Raw genomic sequence first — 20,201 nt, forward strand, 5'->3', positions numbered from 1 at the left:
AGCTGCAAAAGCCCCCATCCCTGGGGAGATGTTTCTTGCATGGCAACCAGCAGGTGGCACCGAAGATCCATTCTGAAGCCATCCCTGTTAACCTTCAGCCAGGAGGGAAGAGAGGGCACCTGGCAACTGGAAATAATTCTCCAGCAAGGCGGCTGGCCCCCATTTGCAGGGTTTAGCCATCCAATGGGGGATGTTTAATTGGGACTTCTGCAGGGAGAAAGGGTTTGGGTGTGATGGTCTCAGGAGTAGCTTCTGGCTCTAGAATTGGCTTCTAAAGCAGTTTGCACTTAAAATCTATCATAAGAGTTATTTGGAGGTGTTTTGTGGCCATTTTCTAGCAATTGGGGTTATGGCCCTAGTTCCAGTCTCGTTCTCTTGGAAGAGTGGCTGATAGTCAATGATCTAAAAAGCCAAGCTGATGATCTGTAGTATCTATTCAGTATATGCCATTTTTAGGCATTTGTCCCATCCTTGGTGGATATATATTTAAAATACTAAACTTCTCAGACCACATAAATCAATAAATCAGATCTGAGATAGGCAGTCTGGTATCTTCTCCCTCTTGGGGATTACAATTTACAGTAATTTAAATCTCAGCAGGGCCAATGATCAGGGATAATGGGAATTATGAGTCAACATAATGCAGTAATTAAGGTTTGGGGTTGGATCAAGTCTATGTTCGCCATGAAACCTTACTGGATGATGATGGCTAGTCACTGTCTCTCAGCTCAATGTATCTTACAGGGTAGTGGTTGTGCAGTAAACATAGTGCAGTGCTCCCCAACCTGGGCAACTTTGAGATGTGTGGACTTCAACTCCCAGAATTCTTGGCAATGACCATATTGGCTAGGGAATCCTGGGAATTGAAGTCCACACACCTTGAAGATGCCCAGGTTGGGAAAGACTAACATGGAGAAATATTACGTCCCACACTTTGAGTTCCTGGAGAAAACTTTGAAAATAAATCTAATGAATACATAATTAAGAATCCAAAATATCGGCAGGATAGTTATTTGACTACCATTGGCAGTGGGCCATGCTTAACAGTTGCTACTCCACAGCTAACTGGATGTGAGACCCTGTTGGGCTCTAGAAATTAGATGGTAGTGCTGATACAATACTGCACTAATCACCCTGTTGCATAGTGGCTTTGCTGCCTGGGTTGCTTGACACTGTGGCAGAGTTGACGGAATACCCCAGATGCACTGGTGGGGGGGGGGCTTCAAATTGCCTTTCTTGGGCACAGAATCAGAGGTGGCTCAGAGGTTCATGACGACTATGGCAGCCATGGACCTGACTCAAGTCATCAAAGGCCAGCACATGGCACAGGTCACACATTTGAACTGGTTGTCTCAAGGTGGTGGCCAATGTGATCTGGATACAGGAGGTGCTAACGTCAGCCCCCTACTGTGGTTGGATCACTCTGGAATTTTCTGTCATTCCTGTCCAAAGCAGGAAGATAGGATCTGTTTGGGCGATCCACCAACATGCCTGAAGGACCATTTTTGGTTTCAGAAGGAGCTTGGGGCTGCTCCTGAGATTCTGATGCAAAGTCTCGGCTGCCTCTTGGAATAAGAGGGCGCTGGATGTGCCCTTATATTGGATTGTGCTTGTGCAGCTACTCCCTGCTGGTGGATCCCGTGGGACATCCTGTTTTTTGAGAGGAGCAGTGGGAGATGAAACAGCAGAAGAGGCATCTCAGGTGCTCCTGGAGAAAAGCAAACATGACCAAACATGGATAAAAGCCTTTATTAAGAATTACCTTGTGATGATAACAGTGGCAAAACATAATTATTTTCCTGCTTTTATTGTATCTGCAGATGGCCCTGTGCAGAGTGGCCTGGACCCCTTGGGAGGGCCCAGAAGACCATCTGCAAGGCCACTGAGAGAAGCATTCAAGGCATCTAGTGATAGAGTCACTCAGATCTGCCAAGTTGGATTCTGGCTGCGCAGAGATCCTGTGGCGTTGACTGAGGTGCAGTCTGGCTGTATTATTTGGGAAGTGTTTGAGCCTGGTGGTCCTGAGGAAGTGGAGAGAGTCTCTAAATTGTGAACTTGGCCATCTGTGTATTAGGTCCATGTCCTTCCAGGCTGGTTTAAGGTGCTGGGAAAACGTCATTTGGTTGGGTCCAGGTAGTGGTCAGTTCATCCTTTTGTGAGGGGCTGGTCGTGTCTGCACTTAAGGTGGGGGTGGTCTGCTCCCTGCTCAAGAAACCATCACTGGACCTAACGATACTGGATAATTTTCATCTAATTTCCATTATTTAGGGAAGGTTGTGGAGAAGGTGATGAGGTGGTAGCTTCAGAGAACCCTGGAGGAAATGGATTACCCAGGCCCTTTTCAATCAGGATTGAGGTCTCAGTACAATACAGCGTTTTTCAAACTTGGCAACTTTGAGAGGTGTGGAGTTCAACTCCCAGAATTCCCCAACCAGCATGCTGGCCAGGGAATTCTGGGAGTTGAACTCCATACCTCTTAAAGTTGTCAGTAGTATAATACTAAGGCAGATTGGAACAGTTGGCATAGCCCAGTCTGCTATGAATCTCTTTAGTCCCCTTTTCAAACTGCCTGTATTGGTGGCCATCATTGCATGTGATGATAGGGAATTCCACAATTTTAATTATGCATTGCACAAAGAAGTGCTTCCTTTTATTGGCTACGAATTGCTGTGCATTGCATTTGAGTTCTGTGCAAGAGAGAGAAACAGTGTCCCCATTTTCCTCCCTGTGCCTAATTTTATATACTCTACTGAACTTCCCTTCAACACAACCACCTCCTCCCCCTGCACTCCAAATTCAAAATCTCCAAAGGTTTTAATTTTGCAATCAGCCAACAGGGAGATTTTTATGGAATTCTTAACCCCTTTCTGAATATATTCCCTGACCAATGGGGTATCTTCAGCAAACCTGGCAATATGACTGCTTCTCCCTAACTACAATTCCATTCAGTAGAAATTAGCAATCTCCAGCTTTTGCTGTCCATCAGAATCCCTCCAAGATTTGGTTTAAAGCTATGAATCCTCTTTTAGGAATCTGGAGAGGGACCTGGTAGGCTGGAAGACAGCTGGAGAGCTAAGAACTGTGCAGAATGGAGGAGTTGTCAATGGAGAAGATGTCTGGACTCTGGCTCTACCAGTTTGGTTTCTGGGGCAGGAGAGGCTACAGGATTGGTGTCCCAAACAATTGGGTACAACCACCTCTATTTTCAGTGCCCTTAATGGGTGTGTGTGTGTCTGATCTTTGAAGATTGTAAATTGCAGATGTCAGGATAAATGGGTCACAGATTGCTTAAACAACCTGCAGCCTTGTAACCTTCCTCTTTCGGCTTCATGCTATTAAAATGCCATTTTCTGAACGTTTCAACATCTGGCTCTTCAAACTGTCCAAGGCTGTATTTGGAAGAAGCCCTTTTGGCTCTTTTGAAGGTGACAAGAGGGGCGGCCAAGTTATAATATGTTCAGAATCACTATTTATTCGTTCTGCTGGCCCTGGCATCTGGCCAATTTGTCATAAAGTCGTATTGCAGGCGGCGATGATCATTTTTAAGGATTTCCCACTGGTATCTGGCTGGCCATGGTGTGAAACGGGAGTGACCACAAGAAGCCTCAGATTTGATCCAGCAGAGCCTTTTTTGCACCGCCTTAGCTGAAGCAAATGCACAATACATAAAACAAAAGTAAAAGGTGCCTGGAAATCTTGTTGAAAGAATATATTTATATTCCTAAAATACAGAAAAGCTACTGTGAGATGGATCAGTCTTAATATCCTCTCACATCTGAAGGGCTCTTTGAAATAAATGACAAAATGATTTGTGATCCTCGTATTTGTGGTGCAATCATGCCTTTATGAAAACAAGCTCGTACCGCTTGTTGTTTGGGATGATTTCATGGACACATCCATACAGATTTCTTAGCGACAGCCACAGATTTAGTTGGCTGTGTTTTTTTTAGAAGGTGTTTTGCCAACTTCTCAGAGTCCTGGCCCTTTTGGTGGTGTCCCATCTAAGTACTAACCAGGTCTTACTCTGTTTAGCTTTTGAAGGTCATCCAAATCATCAGTCGGGTACCCCCCGTGACAACTTTCACTAACATTACATTATTTCCAGGCCTGGAGGCTGCTGGAGGCAACTCTAGAAGTTACAGGTCTCTTGCAGTTGCTTGCTTCCCTTGAGAGAAATAACCTGTTTGTGTAGATTCTGGCTATGTGGTATTTGTAGGAGGTGAATTTTGGAGTCAGAACCCAAGTCAACTGTATTATAATGGTTAGAATGGTGGAAAAGGATCTGGGAGTCCCAGTGTGGAAATAAGCTGATTGACGTATCTGTTAGGTGGATCTATACTGGTTTGAGAACTGTATTCCAAAGGTATTCGTCATCCAGCTAGAGTGATACAAGCTTTGGTCCTGGATATTTGTTAACGTTTGGTTGAATGTTTTGGATGGAGACATGGAGGTAATGCTTACCAGATCTGTAGAGTATACGAAAGACAATATTCTGGAAGACAGAAACAAAATTCAAAAAGATGTTGATAGTTGCAGATCCAGGCTGGAAGAAACAGTGGGAAATTTAATAGGCATAAATGCAAAACTCCTTACTTAAGAAACAACTAACTAGAGGTAGAGGATGGGGGATAGCTGGCTTGGTAACAGTACAAGCAAAAAATATCTTGAAATAGTAGTTTGTTTATTTACAACTGCTTATATGCCATTCAATCCAATAAGTCTCAAAATAGCTTGATGGCAACCTGAATATGAGTTAGCAGGATAACGTCATTGCAGAAAGATAAATGCAGTCTTGGCCTTCTCAACTGAAGCATCATTTCCAAGTAAGAGTTGCTGGTTGTCCTGGTTCAGTCCCCACTGGCCAGAGTCCACCTTAAGTCCTATGATCTATTTGTGGCACCACATTTTAAGAAGCTTCACAGGAACTGGATCAAGTACAAGGAATGACAGCAGGAATGACCAGGAGACTGGAAACTAAACCCCAGGAGGAGAGATGAAGGGATCTGAGCATGCTCAACTGGGAGAAAGATGGCACAGTTTGATTGGCTTCACGCAAATACCAGGTTAACCAGAGAGAATTCTTACGTTCATGTAGCACGCTACTTTATGCCCAAAAAAGCCATATTATGGCTTAATCTGATGTCCTGGTTCATACAACATAAACTGATCAGTTCAGCAAGAAGAATTAGACTTTGCAATGGCTGTTTTGGAAAATCCATGAAGTTTCTCAAATGAGCCAGTATGAAAGAGCAGTTTGCACTATAATGGTTCAGAAGGTGGAGCTAATTAGTTATTGTACCCAAGAAGCCATGCATGGTCAATTCAAACATCTGGAATTTTGGGAGCATGCAAAATGGCTACCATGGTGGGAGTGGCCAACCCCAAGATACCCACATAGCAAAGGCCATCTAAACCCTGGACTGCAATCATCCTCCATTTTAGTTTCTGCTAATGCTAATGGGGTCTATGGGGTCTCTGTGTTGGCAGTTCAAATTATGCTTGAGGCTGATAGTTGGCTTCACTGATGTGTTCATTTTTTTGAAAAGTAAAATAATAATTAAAACTAGACAACCCGTGACCCATTGGGTCATTCTTCTTTCAACATATAATATAGGCTTGCACCATTTCCCCTCTCCTCAAAACTCTCAGGAGAGCCTGGTGAAGCCGCCACCTCCTCTTCCTCCTCCTTGGCTGACCCACAGAACTACATGCCACTTTGCTGGGGGGAGGGGGAACAAAGGGAGCTGCAGACCACAAGGAAAACTGCACCCCTGCTCCCCATTCCAGTGTCTCCAGGGAGGGCTAATCTGTTGACCACCAGCACCCCCCAGCTAGCCCTACCTCACCAGTAGGCATCTGAGTTGCTCCCTTGTCCTTCCCTCACCGCCCAATGCTGTTATGAGATTTCAGATTTCAGCCTCAGTTCCAAAGCAGCCAATGGCCGCTTGCCCATTGGGCCTTGCCACCAGGTGATTGGGTGCAGGGGTCAAAGGGAGGTGGGAAAGAGGTCGGAGATATGCCCATGATGATCACATGACTTTGGTTGACTGCTGCACTGCAGTGGCACTGAAGTGGCCACAACTTTGCCAAATTTCAATCCCATGGGAGTATTGGGTCCCCGATTTTGGACACATTCTCTACGTTAGCCCATTTGAGGTACCTTGGTTCAAAAATTGTTGCCCTATGATGCACCATTTTGCCCAGTTGAAGGTAACAAACAGTCAAACAGACATAGTTTTAATAGTATATAGATAGGTAGTAAGATCAGGAAAGATCATTATCAAGGAAAGTGTTGATGGGAGCATTGTCCCCCCCCTCCAGATGTCACTGCTGCATGTGTATACAAGGGAGCAGGGCTACAATTGTGCTGTTACGATCAACGTTTGATTTATAACTTATAAGTTGAGTTTTTTTCCCCTGCTCCTGGCGGTGCTACTGAATGCCATAGTGGGGATGGTCTTCTATGCTAGAGCATAAGAAGTTTTCTTCCAGACAGTGTCCTTCTTATCTAGTACAGTGTTGCTTAACTGGAATCAGTTCCCCGGTGTCAGGGACAGAGACATGTCTTCTCCATCACTAGCCAGATGACATCTTTTCCCTAAAGATTGACAAGGACTGAAGCCACGAGACCTTTGCATGCAAAGTGCATATATTTCATATAACTGCTAGTTCCCTCAGCCACCTATTTGCTGGATTTCACCAGCCTTCTCCAATCGAGTGCCTACTCAGCTAGCTTGGCCATGCTGGGTTGGGATTCGAGAAGGTGGATCCCAACCCCGTCAGTTGGGGATGCCTTTCCAAGTCTCCTTTTGGACCCTAGGAGCCAGGATCTTGAGCTTTGCAAAATAAACGCAGAACCTTTCAGGCAGTCTGTCCCCTGGCTTTTCATTCCTGCGGAGCTGACGCGCCTTTGCTTTGAAATACCCAACGCCGAGGTGTCCTCCTCATGTAACGGGTGTCTCTCCTGACTGATCTGTTGTTTTGAAGTCAGTGAGAAACAGTTTTAAGTATTCTAGCCAGGCTGGGCAGCACCTGGTTGCTGTAAACAGGATGTGCCTTAAGGGGGAAAACTTCTAAAGAAACAGGCCCCAGTGAGCACATAAGCAAAATTTATTGGGGAAGCGGTTTGTATGTGTGGGCAGCAGCAATTTGTACACCCACAGTTCAAAAGAGGTCAGGAACAGATGACCCAGTGATTCATTTCCCCAGTTTAATAAGCGATTTTAATTTGTGTGACCCACTTATGGATCTGCTGCATACAGGTAGTCCTTGCTTAACAACCACAATTGGGCCCGGAATTTCAGCTGCTAAGCAAAGTGGTCATTAAGCAAATCCGACCCGATTTTACGAGCCTGTTTGCAGCAGTCATTAAGCGAATCACCACAGGCATCAAACAAACATATGGTCATTAAGTGAATCACATGGTTCCCAGTTGATTTTGCTTGCTGGAAGCTGGCTGGGAAGATAGAAAATGGCGAACACGTGACCACGGGATGCTGCAACGGTCATAAATTCGAATGTGTTGCCAAGTGCCCAAATTGTGATCACATGACCGTGGGGATGCGGCAACAGTTGTAAGTGTGAGAACTGGTTGCAAGTTGGTTTTTTCAACATCATTGTAAGTCTGAACCATCACTAAACGAATGGTTGTTAAGCGAGGTCTACCTATAAATCTCTTTTCAGACATTCCCAAAACACATTCAGAAGGTTGCTACTTCAAGGGCATGGTCCTCACAACCTTTGTAACAAACAGCCCTCATCTGAGGCCCTTTGAAAAGCACAGCTAGAAGCTACAGAGCCCCTTAGAAAGTTCCAACCAAGTTGGGACTTTTTAATGTGATGGAGGTGGGAGGTCGTGCATTACACTGAAATCTGTCATATTGACTGGAATTAACGTGACTTAATGCCTTTTAAATGAAATCAGTTTTCAGGTTTGCCTTGTTCCCCACCACTGTTAGCAGTCGCAAGAAGTCAAATGCCCATTGTGGTCTTTATTCTCCCCCCTGCCCCAAAGTCCCCCCTTGCTTCTTCCGTTTTTTTTTAATCCAAAGGCAGATGTTCACCAACCCTCTGAATGTTGGGTTTACAACTCGGAATTCCACATCCAAGACCATTGCTGAGAATTCTGGAAGTGGAAGCCCCTGCATCTTGAGGGGACCCAGACTGGGGAAGGCTGATTTATAACTTCATCCTCCTCCAATTCAAGATGGCGGCATATATTTTTACGAAATGATAATAAGCTGATCTGAGTGGTTCAGTAGGAACTGCATGGTGGTATGTGCATCTCTATGTCTGTCTGTCTGTCTGTCATTCTTCGCACCTGCAGAAGAAATAATGCCCCTGTTATGCTGCATGCCCACACATTCTTAAAAACACGTATTTTGTGTGGGTTAGTTTTTATCTCAGCCTGCCCTCTACAGATTTCAAAGGCTCAGTGACAATGGCTCTTTATGTTAAAGATACTTGAGGAGGGAAAATGGTTCCTAATAATATGCTTCCTTCAGAATAAAGCCCATCACCCTACCTGTAATTATGGGCTGCAGCTTGGAGTTCACACACTCATGCCTTCTGCTTGGAAGCTCTGAGGAACATCCCTATTTTGGGAAGTTGAAAAAAAAACCGTTCTGAAAGGCAATGCCAACCACTTGCATGCTGTTACTATGAAAACTGTACGAGGGTGGCTATTTCTGTCTGCTCAGAAGTACATCCCACTGAATTCAGGATACAGAGAAATACGTAAAGAACTGCAGCCTTAAGCTGTAGAAACTCTGGGAGGGTCGGAATGTTAGTGGCTGTGCATCTTTCCCCTTCTACTGGTGCTGGCATTGCAAAATACCTGGCTGCATTTGTTTCCTCTGTGTATCTGTGTGTGTGAGAGAGATATTGTGCACACATGATGGCAGCCAGATTCTCCCCTGGATCCCAGGCAGAAGACCTGTTGTAGTATAGGTTAAGGCAGCCTTTCTCAACCTTTTGACCTTGGAGGAGCCCCTGAAATATTTTTCAGGCCTGGGGGAACCCCTGCACATTCAGGCTCAAATAGAGGCCAGAAGTTACAAAATAATTATATTTGTTTCATGGGTAGGCCTGTATATATGCATTAACAGTATTCTTAAACTAAAAATAAAGAATGAAACTTACCTTTTTAATGTGAAGTTGCCCGAATCAGAAATAAATTTTTAAATAAATCGTAATCTCCCAGGGAACCCCCAGTGACCTCTTGCGGAACCTTAGGGTGCCGCGGAACCCTGGCTGAGAAACCCCCAGAGATCTAATTAAATTAATTAGCTGTAATCAGATTTGTAGAAAGACCCTTTCTGCCTACTGTTGCTTATTGGCCCAAAAGAGGGACAGCTGTCAATCCAATTTGCCCTGAAGATAGAGCATAAAAGCTAGCAAAATTGCTTTTGTTCCTGCTTATTCCTGGAATCTCACTGGAAAATAAACTCTGGTTCAATCAGAAACCTTGAATCTGTTGGCTAGGCTACTTACCCATAGTTAATTAGACTTCCTTCACAGTTTTAAATATTCACCTCACTACCCTTCTGCATCCTCTTTTTATATTTTCTTCAGTAGATGGATGCATTTACACGATGCCCTTAAGCTGGTAGATTCACACAATACATCGTACCGTAAAGGGCAGATCTGTACCATGTGCTAAATGACGACCCCCCCCCAAAAAAAGCCAAACCAAAGTTAAAAATAGCCAAGATGAGCTTGGTATGCAAATGCAGCTGCTGGGACTTTAACTGATCTGCTTAAGCACGTTGAAGAAATACAGCCATCAAAAAGTGACATCTGTCTCACATGCAGCTCCTGTTGATTTAATGTCCCCTTTGTTTTCTTGGCAATGATGTGGAATGTCATTGCCTTCTTCCAGAGGGCGTGCATTGATGGTATTTTTATTTTTATTATTATTATTATTATTAAATTTATATCACCACCCATCTCCCCCAATAGGGGACTCTTTTTGCTTGCCAGTTTACATTTTGGGGGCTTTCTGGTGGCCTCCCATTCTGGCACTCATTAGGACTGGTCATCAGTGCCACGCAGTATTATTGCAGTTAGTGAGTCAACCCACTAGTATTCTAGTGGGTTGATGTGGAATCTTTAAGAGACTGGGCCACCAAAGAGTCTAGATCAGTGTTGGCTGAGGAATTCTGGGAATTGAAGTCCACACATGAAGTTGCCAGGGTTGAGAAACACTGGTCTAGATTGCTCAAAAAGCATGCTGTGCTTTTTCTAGCTGAGCCTAATGGGGGGTGAGCAGAAAGGCCTTCTCCTTTCCAGGCAACTAAATATCTTGTGGTCTTGGAGACTTGGATCCAGAGAAAGGGGATTGGGGCACCTTCCTGCCATTCTCAGCCTAGTGGCTTATTTTGGAAGGCTGGAAGATAACCAAAAGGGACCCCTGTCCTCTCTTCCATTAATGTATCTATCGCCTGTTGCCTGCTGCTTTTTTGCCCAACCTCTGCAACTATGGCTGCCCAAAATGGATGCTGATGTTTCCTGCAGTTCTGAAGATGAAAAGGCCAACTAGAGTAGTGTTCCTCAAACTTGCCAACTTTAAGACTTCAACCCCCAGAATTCCCCAGCTGGCTTAAAGTAATGGAAGAAGAAAGTAATGGAAGCCCTAAAAGGGGTTTAAATAGATAGATACACAGACAGACAAGTAGACAGACAAGATATCCTTCCTCCCATCTGCTTCACCCAGGTCCAGGAAAAGCAGAAAACCCCATCCCTCCCACAGATGCGATGCAGCCCCACTCATTCTGCATCACTCTCCCCAGAAGCCATGGCTCCCGGCTGCCAAGGTTGCCAACTTTTGCCTTGCTGAACAAAGCAGACAGGCAGATTTGAGCTTTCTGATTCTCTTCACCTAGCGGGCATCAGGCTGGTGAAAGTTGTAAAACAGTCATGCTGGGATAGGGGGCATCTCCAGGAAGAAGGAAGGTCTATTGCCAGCCAACCTCTGTAGGCCCTCGAGATTAATTTTGCTCACAGGAGATTCAAGGAGGCAGGAAGGGAAAAACACAGATGGAAGAGAAGGCAGCTATGTTCTAACATCTTTTGTCTTTCCTAGATTGTCTTTATTCTGCTGAATTCCAAACAGTTTTTCCTTCATTTTCTTTCTTTTCTTTTTTCTTTTTTACAAAAAATAAATACCCCCCCAAGTCTTAAATACATCATATATAGTAGTGCATGGGTGATGAAGCAGTCCAGGATGGAGCACGTTCCTCCGTCACGAGACGAGCATCGGCAGGAAATGGGTGGAGAGGTGGTGCCACCGGGTCTTGGTCCCCCGTCGCGGCAGTCCCTTGCTGTTGAGGGAGAGGAACATGGGTCGCCCTTCGTGGTGCCAGTGGAAGGAGGCATAGGTGTTGTAGCCATTCTCCTCAATGCGTTCCTTGAACTTGCAGTTGGGGCTGTAGGCTTTCTGCGATGGACGGGTGGGGGTGGAGAGAGAGAGAAACGGAGAAATTTCACCAATCGGGCTTGTGAACGAGAAGCAGAACTGAAAATCCTGGCTTATTAGATTCTATCTCGCCTTTGGGCTCAAGGCAGCTTCTGTGGGGCTCGCCACTATTTTATCTCTACCACAGCAAGCCCGTGAGGTAGGGCAGCCTGAAAGAGTGTTTTCCTTAGCAGTTGTCCCACTTAGTTGCTGGTCCTCTTCTTTTGCACTGAGCTCACCTACTTTTCCTTGCAAAGCGTATCGATGCAACAAAGGGGTTGTTTGCAGCTGGCTGCAAAGCCTGACGCTAATTTAGGGCTGAGAGGGAATGACTGACCCAGATGCCTTTTGTGCTTAAGGAGACACTTGAACCCGGGTCTCTCTGTTCCTAGTCCAGCACCTTCCCCACTGGCCCACCCTGGCTCTCATTAGGTCTAACTACATCAGGTATCTGTGCCTCTCTGAGGAAGTCTTACTTTCTGTGGCACTGCTGGTTATTGCTGTTTGGTGGCAACGTGGAATCAGCCCTTCTCTGTTGTGGCGCTGGCTGTGTGAAATTCTCTCCCCTCAAGATACCAGGCCCAACGACTGGTTTTGTCTCGGAGTGCAGCCAGATTCTTTGTGAACAACCCCACACCCCTCAGTGAAGTTGCTCATAATATACTTTGGTGCCATCTTGCATGGAGCCTCACCTTCCCTGTGAGGTTTTTAATCGCACTGCCCACGGCTAACTGAGAAGCAGAAACAGCTGCTGGAGCTGAAGGCTGTAGCAAATTATGCATTCCCCAGTTTGCTAGAATTTTTGTCTAGTTAAGGCAGAATGAAATGACAAATGGAAGCCAGGGCAAAGGACAGCAGAGACAAGGGAGCAGAGGAAATGCCTTATCTATACAGGGGAGGCCAAATCCAAGGAGGACACAGATAGTTAAGAAAGAAAAGCATGAAGTAGAAATCTCTGCCACTCCACACTGCCCTAGTCAGACCCTCATTTGGAATATCGTCTCCAGTGCTGGGCACCACCGTTTGAAAAGGACAGGGACAAATGAGAGAAATTCAGTGCGCGGTTACAAAGATGGTGAAGGGTCTAGAAACCAAATCCCATGAGGCATGGTTAAAGGATCCGGGTATGTTTAGCCTACAGAAAAGGAAAATCCCATGGTTTCTGCTCACCCCCCTGTGTTCTGCTTAATCCAAGGCAGCCTTCCTCAGCTCAGTGCCTTCTGGATGGGCCAGGAGTTCAACTTTCAAAATTCCCAGCAACTGACTCGGGCTAATGGAAGTTAATTGTTCTAATACAGCGTTTCTCACCCTGGGCCACTTGAAGACATGTGGACTTCAACTCCTAGAATTCCCAGCCAGGAAGACTGAAGTTGAAGTCCACAGGTCTTCAAGTGGCCCAGGGTGAGAAACGCTGTTCTAATATATAGAGGGCACCAGTTTGGGGGGGGAGAGGTGGCTCCACTTGATGCGGTGGGGGAAGTCGCTGACAAGATGAACAGGACACCTCCCAGAGCTGCTGGGAGTCAGGCAACAACAACAACCACGATGATGATGATGATGATGTTGGGAAAAGCTGCTTGAGGGTAAGAGGAGGCCCAGCAGCAATTCCCCTCCTCCCAGAAAAGGTGCAGCTCCACTTACCGTTCCATAGACTTTCCCTCTTCGGTTCATTGCCAGATAGAAACCACTGTGGATGGATTGAATGGCCACTGTGCCTACCTGCACCGAACGGATCTCCACGATGCCTGGAAGAAACAGGAGAGAGGGCATGGATCTATTAACCCAAATCGAGAGGACCTGTGCAGGACCCAAGCTGTTGGCAGCGAAGTCGTGTGGCCGAAACAAGCAGCAGTTGCTTCTCGTAAGCGGACCTCTGCGTGTGTGCGTGTGTGTGTGTGCACACTCAAGTGTACTGCAGCTGAAGCTGTACCACCCACCCTCCCAAGCTTCTGGGCTCCCTTGACTGCTGCCAATTTTCAGTAAGGAAGTTAAAATTAAATGTAGCAATTCTGCAGTTGGAAAAAATAAGTGACTAGAGATCAACCTACTTAAAAAAAGGAAGATGGGATTTAAGAAAAATACAGTTTTTACTCAGGATATGCACCCTTTTCTGCTTTGACTGGTCTGCTTTATCCTTGCCTCACCCCCATGGTAGCATATTTTTCAAGGTTTAAATAAGGTCCTCGATTCAAAAGACATTGCATGCTTGTAGGGTAGATTTACAATCCATGAACAAGACTTCTGAGGCACATAATAGAAGGTTAGATAAACCTCTCTTTCTCTCTTGCATATGGTTAGCTAAAAGATGTATCCCTAATACATCCCACCTCGGTCCTGTCCTCCCTCTTTTCCCTGTTAGTCCATTCCTTGTCTGGAAAAGCTTGATGGATAAGGACTGATTCTGACTGCAGGATCAGTCCAATCTCCACCCTCAGTTACGGGGTGGGGACCACCTTTTTGTTCCCTAGGTCTGCAAGCTCAAAAACCTGCATGCTTCTTCCTACTTGTGTAGACCCACATCCAGCCTGATTTTGGCAAATTGGCTGAGAAGCTCATTGTGCTTAATGCATTGTGTGAACTCAGCCAATGGTGGTTTATTCAATCATGGTTAAGCAAACCATGGCTTAGCACAGTGCATGAATCAGGTGATGAGGCTCATTAGCTGGGGAGTTCCTGATATAAACTTTTCCTTGCAGCTTCAAAGACTTGGGCTTGGCAAAAGGAAGTGCGTTAGACAGCAGGCTTCCTGGTTGTCCTCAGCATGAGTCGCATGGATAATAGCAGGGGCTTCCAGGTCATGTGAATTTGCTTAACTGTGATTGAATAAACCACCATTGGCTGAGTTCACACAATGCACTAAGCACAATGGGCTTCTCAGCCAATTTGCTGAAGCCAGGCTAGATGTGGGTCTACACAAATTCACATGACCTGGCAGCCCCTGTATGTGGTCAGTGAGTCATGTCTTAGATAGAGGTCCCCTTTTAACTGGGCCAATTCAAGACCTCAGGACATAGTGCAACCTTTGGGGGTTTTCGTAATTCTTAATTAGGCTCCATGTTAATAAACTAAAGGGAGATGAAAACATGGAGTGGGGAAAACAACAACAAAAAAGCATGTTCAAGGCAGAAAATTTGCATTTTGTTAATTGTTTTAAGTTGGGATGCGGGCAAAGATTGCAGACATTTGGATTACGTTTTCCCTGATGTTGCCCCTAGGAATCCCCAAAGATTTCAGGACAAAGAAACAAGCATGCTGTGAGTAATCCCCAAGTCTGAAATGAAAAAGCTCTTATCCTAATTGTCAGCGCTGTGGGTTGCAGAGCCTTGGATCCTGTAGGTTGATTCTCACACAGTCAGTGAAAAATAGTACAGTTGCAAATCTTATCTGATCATTCCCAAAACAAGGGATAGATGGAAGAGGCCAGCTGGCTCAAAAGGGGGGGCCAAACGGCTCATTGCATAGGGCAGGAAGGAGAGATACAGGAGGCTTTGAAGACTGATGCTCTTAGATAAGGCCTGATACTGGAATTCTTTCAGAGGGCTTCCTTTTTTAAAAAATAATTTTTATTACGTTTACAGCAAAGATAAGAAAACTACAGAAAAACAAAACTACAAAAAGAAAAAAAAAGTAAAAGTGTGAAACGCAAAAAAAGAATTTTAAGATTACATAGAAAGATGACTTCCAACTTTCAACAGCAAGAATATACAACAATTTCCATAATCAAACCCTTACTCTTTGTCAAACCAAAATCACATTATTTCTATAAATCCTTTCATTAACACATACAAATCACTAATACAATTGCTCTTGCCCCTTATGTAAAAAGTATTATATATAAATTTCTAAATCATCATCCTTTCAGAGGGCTTCCTAATACTCCTTAATAAAGATTACTTATCAGAAGTTCTTGTTGGTTCCAATCTGCTTGTTGGGTAAAGCCTGAGAGATGTTGAAAAGCTGGAATCCCTACAAGCAGAAAAGTACTAGTTGGGTACTCTGTAGTGCAGCGGATTGTGAGAACCTTCATGTGGAGTAAAGCAGGCCACCACAAGGTGCCAAAATATGATTTATCTGTTTGGGGAAAGTATGTTAAGCTTCACACAAACAGGCTCTGTTCATACAACATCCTTAAACTAGGCCAAATAAACAAACAGATACATTTGCAGAATCTATTCAGTGTCACTCACAGCAATAAAACTATAAAAACCATTTAAACATTTAAGCCATTTAAAACAACTCTGGGTGTCTCACAGCAATAAAACTATAAAAACCCCATTCAATCGTGTCCGATTCCCAGAAACAGCCTGGACACGTCCCTGCAGTTTTCCTGGCAAGGTTTTTCAGAAGTGGTTTGCCATTGCCTCCTTCCCAGGGCTGACTGAGAGTGACTGGCCCAAGGTCACCTAGCTGGCTTTGTGCCTAAGGCAGGACTAGAACTCATGGTCTCCCAGTTTCTAGCCTGATGCCTTAACCACACTGTCTGTCATGAGCACTGATGGTGAGCAGGAGGGGGCCCCTATCCAGGGGGGAAAACGCATGCGTAGTAGTGAGGAGTTGAGCAGCCATTCAAAGAGACACAGATCAGACCCGCCTTAACCTTTGGGGTTTATCTGTCTGGGTTTTCCCACACTTCTTCAGTTTGTTAGGATTTTCTGTCTAATGTAGCAGTAATAAAACACTGCAGACTTATTCCTCATCTCAGCGTGGTTCCTGAGTGTTAGGGCACTGTCTCTCTATAAAAACCATAAAAGCTAAAAACCCAGTGCCTTGATACACCTTCCAGGGTGCCCCAACAACTCTCTGCAGGTGCCACCACTCTACCCCAGTGCCTACGTGAAGAGCCAGGTTTTAAGAGGGTGGGGGCCTGCCAGATGGCTGGGCGGAGTGTACTCCATAAGGTAAGGGCAGCCACTGAAAAGCCACACTTCCTAGGTCCCACTAGATGGCAATGTTTCAGGGAAGGGACCATCCTATCTGATCTAGTGGGACAGGAAGATACCCTCAGGAAGAGGTGATCCTGCAAGTAACCTGGCACATGGGGCTTGAAAGGTGATAACCGACACCTTGCATTGCACCTGGAAAGCAACTGGGAACCAATGCAGCTTGCACAACAAGGGAGTAACGTGGACGAACCTAGAGGTGCCCAACACTGTGCGCCCCACTGCATTCTTGACCAGTTGTAACTTCCAGGTGGTCTTCAAGGGCAGTCCCATGTTGCAATAATCCAAACAGGAAGTGACCAGGGCATGAGTGACCATAAGCAAGGCTTTGCTCATGAGCAGGTTCTTTGACAGTTTCCTGGTCCTCCACTTGTGCAAATATAATAAACAAGAAAATTCAAGATGCCAGTGCATGCATAATTGTTGTAAGCTGCCCAGAGTTGTTCAGAGTCGGGCAGCTCTTTGACTAGCAATGGATCCTTCCGGATCCATCAAGACAGTGAAGTGATACCCCTCTGCACAGTGCTCCTATAATGCCTTCACTAGATATGTGCAATTGTGCCAGCATCTTCCCGTTTTGCCCAACAGTATGCACATGAAGTAGGAGGAAATTGGGATCTGGTGCAATGGTGTGTGTGTGTGGAGGGGAGACAACTCACTCAACTTATGGTGTTACACTCCAGTCTGGAAGAACTCAGCATCCAAAGCAGTTTTGAAAGAATACCCTGCTAGATCCTTGCTACAAGGGGGTTACAATCCATAAAGATATGTAATTTCATGCTGAAATTTATGCCACCTTCCTTCTTGTGCACTTAAAGCTGGTAGGAGCAGCTGGCTAAAAAGCAGCATAGGAGACAAAGCATGCTCTGCTGCCCAAGGGGTGAAACGCAGCCCAAGGTGGTTTACTGCCCACAGGAGGCCAAGAATAATGTGGACTGGCTGGGATGCCATTTGTACACAGAGATGATCCATGAACTGTGCAGCTAAAGGAAAAGATGGGTTTTGAAGTGGGATCAGGAGCTAGACTGAACCAGGAACTTATTCAGACTTCCACAAGGATCATCTATTCCAACCCTCTGCAGTGTACATAAAAACCAGTTAGAATAATAGAACCACAGTTGCTGTTTTAATTTCAAAATATGGAAAGCTGTGACAATGACAAGAGGACAATTGAGGTCATGCAGATTGTATCTATTCACTGATGACTAATCAGTCACAATTAGTCTCTAAAAATCTGACAGACTTTCCAGGTTTCATCTCTTTCACAACTTCCTGAACCACTAAAATTGACCCTTTACCACATTTCATTGAGGGAACCTGCCAAGGAAATCGTGTTAACAGGTTTACTCCTGACTATGTGTCTAATGCTCAAGGAGGGCCAGAAGAATTTCTGTTGGAATAACAACAGAAGATGGGGTTTCCTGGTAAGGTACCAGTCACTTCCCAGCATCAAATACCTTTGGCTGGGGGATGATGGGAGCTGTAGTCCAACACACCCATTGGGCACCAGTTGGGGGAAGGCTGGCTATGACTTACTGTTCAGGCTGTCCTTCCGATGTGTCCCTCCGACTTTGCCATCACCGCCAATGCGTAGGAAGAAATGATTGGAGGAATAGAGACGCCGCCAGCGCACATCCCCTTCCAGGTGGTGGTAGCTCCGTGCGTGCCGGTGAACATCTGGGTAGGGACATGTGATGTCTGGCTGCCAAACTGAGTCTCTGGGTTCCCTGGCAGATGTGGCCAACAGAAGGGTCATCAAGGAGAAACCCAACGTGTAGCTGGTTACTGGGTGCCACCAACCCATGGCCCTCTAGGCCGTGCACCAGAAGAACCTGTTCAGCTTCCAGAGGGGCAAAGACAACCATGTGGCTTCACGATGTCAACTGGCAAGGGGCTTAGAATAAATCCACAGATCTTAGGGCCCTCACCGCAAGGAGCCTCTTCCAGGTGGGGCCGTGGTGGAAAGTCTTTAACCAAACAGGCAGGAGACTGTTTGGAATAGCTTGCCAGGTGCCTGGGACAGGAGCAGCATCAAATGCTCAGGGATTTGCTTGAGGTTCAGCCACTTGCACAGTCCTCTCCGATCCTCAGGTGGCGGATTTAGCTCGGCTTTTCAGCTGAGATCGGTCTGGGGGCTCTGGGGAAGTGCTGAGAAGATCCCGACAGCTGAACCAGCTGTGCCGGAGAGAGACGTGAAGGTGCTGCCTAATCCTAGGCAGTTTTAGTATTGACACAAGAAGAAAAATGCACACCTATGTTTGTTTCCTCCTCCTGCCCAGAAAGGGGGATTGGCTGGATCTACCTCCAACCAATAGCAAATTCCCAAAGGTGGAGCCAAATAGGAGTACCTTCCATTCATAAATCTCTTTTGGAATCCTAGCTTATAGGCAAGAATGCTGTGGATGGGGTAGAGGCAATTAATGTAGAGTTTCAGCTAACTGCGGTGCATCGACGTTCGCCCCACTGCTTTCACTAAAGGGATTCTCTAAAAAAGGGCAAAAGAATACTTGCAAGAAGATTGGTTTAAAAAACTTTATATGACCAGCAGAATATGGATGATCTGAATGCCAGAAGAGCCTGCTGGAACAGACCACAGTGGATCTCTTTGTGCCAGCATTTTCTTTTCCAATAAGGGTTAGCCAGTTGCCTTTGGAGAGCTCACAGGCAGGAGCCTCCTTTGTTCTTTGTCAGCCAGCATCTGCCATTCAGAGGTAGACTGCCCCCGGACATGGAGGTTCATCTTAGTAGGGCCCTCCTCCTCCTCCTCCTCCTCCTCCTCCACCATTAATTTCTTTTGCAAGCCATCTGGTTCATACAACACACAAAACCATTACATGTAGTGCAACTCCATTCACTGCTGAATTAATTATGGGGTATGGCTTAGTGTGTTGTGTTGCCCAGGCAATTGTGGTTTATTCAATAAGCTCGGATTAAACACAGTCTGACTTATTGCAATGAGTGAACTAAGGTTCACATCCAAATGAGCTCATTGGTCAATTTTTAGCTAGTCACTATCCCTCAGCCTAACCTTCCTCACAGGATTGTTGTAAGGATATTTATGCTGCTTTAAGTGCCTGGGGAAAAAAAGCAGAATAAACAGCTTAATTATTTCGCTTCCTTATTTGCATACTGGGGTTGAGGGTAGCTTGCAAAAATTCTGTCTTAGAGTCAGATGCTGTTATTCTTAAATTTCAGGCTGTGACTAAGAGAAAATTAGCAACAGGACTCCTGCAGTTTTGTTAGTATCCCCACCTTGCAGACTGGAGCTGAGATGGAGTCATTTATGACAACCCTGCAATGCGGCACTAGATCACAGCACTCAGCTTCACTGCTAAGAGCCCTGGAGTGATCCAAATCCCCAATTTTTCTCTCCTGAGCCACTTTAAAAGGGAAAAAAAAAAAGAAGAGGAACCCCGATCTTTGTGGAATGTGGCCAATCCAGTCTGCTGCATTGTTTCAAGGTCACACTGACCCTGTTTGCTCCTAGAAGGGTGAGAGCACCACCCGGGAAAAATATCTCCCGTGCTGCGTTTGCAATCATTCCTGGGAGGGGAAGAAACAAGCTACAGGGCTTTGACGCAAGCGGAATTGGTTTTGAAGCTGGAGTTAGCCTCCATCATCAGCCTGGCAGAGTGATCTTTCAAGAGAAGCCAAAATGGGATCTGTTCTCTCCTGAGAAACATCCAAATGTGGAAAACGACAACTTCATACTTTTGATATGGATTATCCACGTATAGTATGTAGGTCAGTGTTTCTCAAACTTGGCCACTTTAAGATGGGCGAACTTTGACTCCCTGAATTCCCCA

General features: G+C 45.5%; 2 protein-coding genes across 2 annotated transcripts in view; one reads left to right on the forward strand and one right to left on the reverse strand.

Moving 5' to 3' along the window:
* Positions 1–20,201, forward strand: part of ARID3A (AT-rich interaction domain 3A) — a 354,333-nt gene that overhangs the window by 96,632 nt on the left and 237,500 nt on the right. The window lies entirely within an intron of this gene.
* On the reverse strand, positions 11,243–19,180 carry FGF22 (fibroblast growth factor 22). Its single transcript, XM_063289156.1, has 4 exons — positions 19,058–19,180; positions 17,932–18,205; positions 13,097–13,200; positions 11,243–11,437 (listed from the first exon to the last, which is right to left on the reverse strand). The coding sequence occupies exons 1-4, from the start codon at positions 19,178–19,180 to the stop codon at positions 11,243–11,245; spliced, it is 696 nt and encodes a 231-aa protein (XP_063145226.1).

This window comes from Candoia aspera, chromosome 1 (genome assembly GCF_035149785.1).
Source record: "Candoia aspera isolate rCanAsp1 chromosome 1, rCanAsp1.hap2, whole genome shotgun sequence".
Lineage (NCBI taxonomy): Eukaryota > Metazoa > Chordata > Lepidosauria > Squamata > Boidae > Candoia > Candoia aspera.